General features: G+C 45.2%; 1 protein-coding gene across 1 annotated transcript; it reads right to left on the bottom strand.

Moving 5' to 3' along the window:
- On the bottom strand, window positions 1–1497 carry LOC109743049 (BTB/POZ and MATH domain-containing protein 1-like). Its single transcript, XM_020302132.2, has one exon. The coding sequence runs from the start codon at window positions 1495–1497 to the stop codon at window positions 532–534; it is 966 nt and encodes a 321-aa protein (XP_020157721.1). The 3' UTR covers window positions 1–531.
- Between the last annotated feature and the right edge of the window lie 6484 nt (window positions 1498–7981).

The raw sequence follows: 7981 nt of genomic DNA, 5'->3' as shown, positions 1-7981 counted from the left end.
CAGACTTTTAAATATGTTTTTAAGTTTTTTAGCTATGTTTAAATGCCTATTTTGCTTTTGCATGTTTCTTTTTTCTTTGTCCACCGCGGACAAGTTGCGGTTGGGGCCGCGAGTTGGACGCCTCGATGCCAGGCCAGCCCGGCACGGACATCCGCCTCCCCATTCCCACCCCAAACAGACGAAATCTGGACACAACGATCATCCTTTTTGGTTGTGCGTTGCAGTTGGCCTAACCGCTGCTAAGAGATGAAGGCAGTGCAAGGATCTTCCAAAAAGAAAAATTGAACAATCCTTGGATACATGCTTGCATGCTTAAGTTTTTTTGCGAGGGTGGCTAGGTCTCAGTTGACTATATTTAATCAAGTCTCAGTCAAGTGACACAACATGTATAGTAAAAGAGAATAAGAAAAAGCTGAAAAAAAAATTGCACAGATCTCAATATAAGATCTTACGGATATAGCTTCTACTGAGACTTAGCAAAACCGCTTTTTTATTCCCCTCTGCTACCCGATTCCTGCTCTACTGCTCCTCTCAGATCATCTTCTTCACCACGAGTTCCAACATATCAGACTGGCAACATTTCTTCAGCAGCTCAAACCCATCTGTTGCCACGACCGCTTCAAGATTCCCTGGAGAAGAGAGGAACAGCATGCACGCCTCCCGCAGCACCGGGCAATCATGTTGCTCCGCCAACGCGAGAGTGGCGGCCACTGAGCCCACGTCGATGTGCCGGCAAAGCGCCTCCTCGCAGGCTCGTTTCAGCTTCTCCAGCTCGTACCTGTCCGCCGCAACGAGCAGCTTCTCCGCCATCATGGCCGTCTCTAGCAGGTTTCTAGAAGGAGGCGAGTCTGTGTATATGAACTGAAGCAGAGCCTTGAACACATCGGCTTCGATGTCGTCGACCCGTAGTTGGATAGTGTCCTCGTCGGTGGTGGCTGCAGAGGCGCGCGAGAGGTCCGCCATCAAGACGGGGGATCGGGCCTCGAGCAGCCACCGGTGCGTGGACAATTTCTCTCCGCTGACCAGTATCCCAACGTCCGGTCTCTCCTTGTTCCAGATGGCTTCCACGAATGGCCGGTGCAAGTGCAAGTCGAATGGCGGCTGCACAACTATGGGTTCCGGCTCCGTGGCAACCTCTGTGCACTCCTCGGTGACCACGGTGAGGTCGTACAGGATGGTCAGGCAGTCGTCCTTGAGATGCTTCTGCTTGTCGAGATCCTCGTGGCTGATGAAGTCCCTCCATCCTCGTGGTAGATCGCGAAGGCCGAGGTCTGGCATGGTTCGGGTGTAGGATGGCACCCCGGCCTGGTCGAGTATACTCGCCTGAGCCTTTGTCGTGGCATCCTCGTCGTCCCATGAACGACGGCCGTCATGCTCGAGGAAGAGGGAGACGTGGGAGCCCTCGTACTCCTTCCCGCAGCCGTTGGGATAGTATAAAAGACGCCAGTCGTGGCCGCCAAAGTTGAACGTGTCAGATCTCATCGACTCGTCCACCATCTTGCTGACTTTCGTGTACCCGTCAATTCAGAGCACGTAGGAGCCGGTCGACTGCCTCGCGGCGACGGTTGAAGCGGAGAGCTGCTGCCGGCCGGCGCCACGAAGGGCGGACAGGAGCGCGGACATGGACATGGACATGGTGGTGACGACCTGATGGGGCAGGGGCCGGTCGAGGAAGCAGATGACAGCGGCTGCAGGCTTGCAAATGGCAAATGCAGCTGGTACGATTTTACTATGTAAATGTGCGGGAAATCAGGAGGTGTATGGCTATATCGTATTTGCAGAGATTGTGTTGGAATTGGAATCGATCGATATGCAGCAGATCGCAATCGCAGATAGGGACTGCAGTAAAATAGGGACCAAACAATATGCCGCTTTGATACATGTATGTATAACCATAATATAGCCATGACTTGGGCTACAATTAATCGCAGACAATTTTGAAAAGGGAAGGCCAGCATGGCAATGTTTATTACCAGACAAATGTGGTGTGGAGCGAGAATGAAGCTCTCAAAAGAATTCACAGAATGGATATTTCTTTTTCTAACAACGCCTGCTGGTTTGGAATGATATGGTAAGGGAAGGATTTAATTTCTTCCCCAAGTAATGGTGAATTGTCCCCTAAAAATGGTAATGGTTGATTATTTGTTCCATGAACTCTGAAAACACATATGCAGCCCAAAAAGTATTGCTAGACCCATGGACTAAGGGCATCTCCAACGTGGTCCCTCAAATCAGACTCACTATCTGTCCAAGCAGGCGTGTGCGGACACGGATACATGTGTGGACACGCATACGTCAACCGACCATCCAACCATATATCTCAAATGTCCGCATCTGTTAAATTAAAAAAAATAGCATCTTTCAACAACCTTCTGCGCGTCAAATAACAACGCTCGGCTAAATAGCCTTCCGTCAAACATGCCAAATATCCTTCCGCCAACTACGAGATTCCCTTAAAAAAAACTACGTGAATAATTAGTACTCCCTCTGTAAAGAAATATCTTTACGGAGGGAGTAGCTTTTTGTTTGGCGGAAGGCTACTAATCTTGGTGCTTCTAGGGTAGCTTCCACCAAATCTACTAGCCAGGTAGCCGACCTCCATAAATCTTGTAGCACTTGAAGAAAATAAAAGTGAAACAAAGTGATTAGTGGCTTCCGCCAAACTTCAAACATGCTACCCGCCAAAAGCCAAGCATGCTAATCATCTTCCGCCAAACCCAAATAGCAACGCATCCGGAGCAACGGCCTTCCGCCAAACCCAAATAGCAACGCATCCACAGTAACGGCCTTCCGCCATCCGGACGAAGAGAACAGAGGGGTACATGGTGGCTTTTCATTGGCCAAGCGGATGTTCGGACACTCGCAAACCTTCTCCCGATTTGCTTCTGGTTTGCGAGAATTTGAAAAAGCAGACACGTCGACGAATAAATACAGATCTGTGTTGGATGGTAAATTATGTCTGGACAGCTCGATCCAGGCGTATGCACGCATTAGGGTTGCCGTTGGAGATGCCCTGACCATATAGAATGAGGTGCCAACATCTGATCGGAGGGGAAGGGGACCACAAGTACTTATGTAGTCTCCTCTCCATAACAAAATCACCATAGGTCTAGAACATCCTCTCCGTGGTTCGAGGATAATAACACCCTAAATGCACTACGATTTTTTTTGTCTTTCCCGAGTATATTTTATCGCCTTTGATATGTGCCTAGAGGAAACAATTCGGCAGAAAAAGATGCTTTGTCGAGTGTTACACTCTGGAAACAAAAGAAAACTTGACAAAGTAGGTCTTTCACAAATGTTTTTTCTATGACACTTGGCAAACAATTAAAAAGCTATAAAATGCATATGTTAATTTGGATTTTCAAAAGCATACTGTTGAATTTTTCTTTTATTTACGAAGGTAGAAATATATATAAGTATCGAAATGTAGTTTTTCTTGAAGCTATCACCCAACTTTTATGTACATGTAGTTCAAAATTTAATACTACCTAGCAAATAGCTAGGAATGCAATTAATGTCTTAAATGGAATTAACTCCTTTGCACCTCGCTAACGCACGATTCCTTCCACGTGAAGGCTATAGTAAACTTTTGCGCGAGGGGGGGGGGGGGGGGTGTGCGCTAACCATTCACGTAATAAACTCAAGCACGGTACACACCAATCCTAATCGGGCATGCAACGTCGGCTCGAAATCGAACGCGAATTGGCCATGCCGGTCTTCAAGTTAGCAAATGGTTCCATAAAATGTCGGTCGTAATGCACTCCCTCCTTTCTAGTTTATAATACTTATCTCAATTTTTTCGATTTAAAGGGCTCATCTCCATCTCGTATTGAGATTCCAAGGCACATTAAATATTTGCATGCAATAATTAAAAAGTAACTCTGCCATGCATGTAACTTTCCTACTCATCTACTCCCTCCGTTCCAAATTATTCGTCGTGGTTTTACGACGAGTAATTTGGAACGGAGGGAGTAGTGGCCAAGCATGCATGCAGTGCAATTAATCCAAATTAATGCATTATTTTAATTTGAATAGTTTTATAAAGTACGAGATACATTCCTCCATTCATCAAGTGGCTTGGTTGATTAGATTTTAGATTTTAGCCCTGTAAACTGGAAAGGAGGGAGTAATATATTTAATGAGGAAAAAATGTGGGATGTTTTACACAATTCTTGCTATTTTAAGGCGTTAACTGCATTTATGCATTTTATGGATATAGGGGTATAGGGATTCCATTTTAAAGAAAAGAACCAAGTGGCCAGCTTGATAAGCTACCAATAAAAAGGATTTTTTTTATGACACTGACTGATGACATCTTCACGCTGGTGTCATCAGTTGACTCGCTGCTAGAAAACTGCTTCATTCCTATTAGATGAGACAGGTGTCCATGGATTGATGACATGGTGTTTGGTTAGTGGCTAGAAAACACCTTGACGCTGCCTCTTTTTCTCCAGGCCAGACAAGCAGTAGGCACGCGCCGGCCGGGCGAAACTTTTAGCCCGTCGCGTCCTAGTCATCAGATACAACGATTCCTAGCCGCCCGGTAAGGCTCCGCCTCCGCCCCACTAACAGCTTTTCCCTTCAAATCATGTGAGCGCGCCGGATGAGAGAGCAGCAAATCGAGTGCCGCTGACCCCGCCGCAGAATAGCTTGCTGGACTCGCTGTCGGGTATCAGCTGACCGCCCTCGTCGCCGGTCAAACTCACCGTCAACGTCAAGTCAACACTGTATGTTGTGAACTTGCAGCAAAATCACCTCGCGCAACACACCCTTGCTACCGGTCGTCGCTATAGCATACCCAACTCCCGCCATTGCCGCTGCCAGCAGCTAACAGCCCCCCTCCCCCCTCTTCAGTACCACGCGCTCCCCCTCGCAACCATGGTTGTAGCATAACAAAACCAGCTCCAGTAACAAAAGGCCATGGTTGTAGCACCCCGCACAATGGTTGAGACTGTCGAAGGCTGCCATGACCGAGACCCTCCTCCACCCACCACCGAGCTCGTCCCTTTGACTGTTCCCTTCCATTTCTCCATCCCGGCCACTCTCAGTGTTTGTCCAGCCGCCATGGATGTGACGGCCCCGCCACCACAGATGCGGCTTCCCGCCACCATCGATGCAACGACGGATGTCTAGAGGGCAGAAAGTCCCCGTATGAGGTGCTGAACACGGAAGCCTTTGGCGCTTGCTCCGGTGACCAGGGCGATCCGACCCCAACGACCTCATGCACGATGTATTCTCATGCATGGCAGGGGCTAGCGGCCTCCCTAAACTGCATGGATGGCAACTGGTTGATTGGGGTCAATGCGTGCGCTTCTTTATTGTTCATGTTCATCCGTTTTGCCAAGTGTTTACACTCAGCAAAGCGTCAACCCATGCCAAGTGTTTACACTCGGCAAACCGGCCAGTACCGTTGTTTCCGTTTTGCCCTGAGTTTTTCTTATTGAGCTAATTATTAGCCGAGTGTCCATAAAAGAACATTCGGGAAAAGGCTTGCTTTGCTTGAAGGGTGTATGCCGAGTGTTGTTTGCTGAGTGTAGCACTCGGCGAAGGCTTTGCCGAGTGTTTTCCATCCTTTGCCTAGTGTACTTGATACTCGGCAAACAATGTTCCAGTAGTGACGTTTAAAATCAGATAAAACAGGACCGGTAACCTGAATTGCGATGACATAGCTATGGTTTCACACATGCGACAATGGATAACATATATCCTAATTTACTATGTTTATTTATGGCTTTCTTCATATTTCTTAATGGTGTGAAACTAATTAAACAGAATGACGCGCACAAAGCGTCAACCTTTTTCACAACCATATCAACCTTCTGCATACCATCTTGTGAAACCCACTTCACTTACAATATTTATCATGAATGTTAGGTGCCGCACCAAACAAGGATAGACTAAGCTTGACAATTGTTCGACTATATATGTGTTTGTATAATTTTGTGACTCAATCTAAAATGTCAAATCTTATTTTGCCCATCTGCAAGAGAAACATATCTTTTGGGAATATCGCTTTGTCTGGCTCATCATCTCACTCTTATGTATAGAGTCGAGTGGGAATATTCAGGTGTAAATGACAAGACATTAGCCAGGAAATACCTAACCTTAAACCTCCTTGATCCCCGCCATGAAAAGATTGAGGAACGAAGTACTCCCTCTATCCATCTATGCAGGGCCTAATACTTTTTTCGAGGCTAATTTTGACCACATGTTAGAGCAATAATATATGACATGTAAAGCATACCATCAAATTCATATGTGAAAGGAGCTTTCGGTGATCAATTTTTCACATCATACATCTCATATATTATTAATCTTATCAATAGAAAAAGGCAATTCCGAAAAAAAAACGCGTTAGGCCCTATGGATGGAGGGAGTATGATGATTACTTCAGACTACTTTCTGATTCAATCCTTCTCTTCCTTCTTCCATGGCCCATGGGACCCTTGGAAGTTGGAACCAAACCCTGCTGCTACCCTGACACCCGGCCCACACCATAGAACCCTAGACCCTGCCTTGTGGTTATGGATGCAGGGCGCTGTCCCATGTAAGCTCACAAAACACAGAGTTAGTTTAAACTGAACTACATCACTAAGAAAATCCTATTACTAAACTGATTTGTTTTAACTAGTGAGCGGGTTAGATCAGATGCCACTATGCATCCCTACTTGTGGTGCCACCGTGGCCGTCTCTGATATTACTATTTACTCAAATTACAAGATGATGTATGTTGGCACGTCAAAACAAACTTTCCTTGTAAATGTTGAAACTATGTCTTATATATGATGAGTCTGATGATATATTTTTGGCATTTTAGATGTAAACGTTTTTTCCCACAAACATGGACAAATTTTGTGAGGTTTGCTTTTCAAAAATTATATATGCACTACATTATGAAATGGAGGCAGTAGTAAGATAGATTCAGCAACATGTGTCTTCACAACACGTAGACTTATAGCACATTAAATCAAGATGCGTTCTATTATCTCAAACAAACTTGTTGACACCTTCATATAACTAATTATTGAATCTATATGTTCTAACATGTGTAAATACTACTAAGTATCCTGCCTAATATGGGGAGTAACTAATTATACATAGCTATAACTTGTCCTCGATGCCTACCCTTATGAGATTGCGTGGGAAGCGTTGAACCCTTTGTCTCGGGCCGCATCTATATTTATAGGAAGCTTGCCGTGGCTTACAAGATTGGAATATCGCTAGGATTCTTCCAGATTACAACGAGAGAGATTACAACTTATAGGAGAAGAAAGAATAAAGGTAGAGATAGAAACAGATTTAAACAGACAACTCCTTCTATCCTACGTATTCTAACATCCTCCCTCAATCCAAACCTAGGGCACCTTGTCTAGGTTTAGATTGTACTTGAACTCATTCAGTCTCCTCGTGGTGAGTGGTTTAGTGAAGCCATCAGCAAGTTGATCTCCTGTGGGAATAAACTTGATATCAAGTAGCTTACGTGCTACTCTTTCTCTCACAAAGTGAAAGTCAACCTCTATGTGTTTTGTACGTGCATGAAAAACAGGATTCGCTGACAAATATGTTGCACCAATGTTATCACACCATAATCTTGCAGCTTGTGGAGCCTTGATCCCCAGTTCATATAAAAGAGTATGGATCCACATAATTTCAGCAGTTGCATTAGCAAGAGCCTTATATTCTGCTTCAGTACTAGATTGTGACACAGTAGCCTGTTTTCTTGCACTCCATGACACAAGGTTTGATCCCAGAAACACAGCAAATCCACCTGTGGATCTTCTATCATCAGGACACCCTGCCCAGTCTGCATCAGAGTATGCACTAACAAGCATAGATGGTGACTTAGTGATCTTGATTGCAAGTCCCATTGTAAATTTTAGATACCTCAGAATTCTTTTTACTGTTGTCCAATGAACTGTACTTGGTGCATGCAAATACTGACATACCTTATTGACAGAGTATGATATATCCGGTCTAG

The sequence above is a fragment of the Aegilops tauschii genome, chromosome 7 (assembly GCF_002575655.3).
Source record: "Aegilops tauschii subsp. strangulata cultivar AL8/78 chromosome 7, Aet v6.0, whole genome shotgun sequence".
NCBI lineage: Eukaryota > Viridiplantae > Streptophyta > Magnoliopsida > Poales > Poaceae > Aegilops > Aegilops tauschii.
This window is presented reverse-complemented; position numbering and strand designations above follow the sequence as displayed.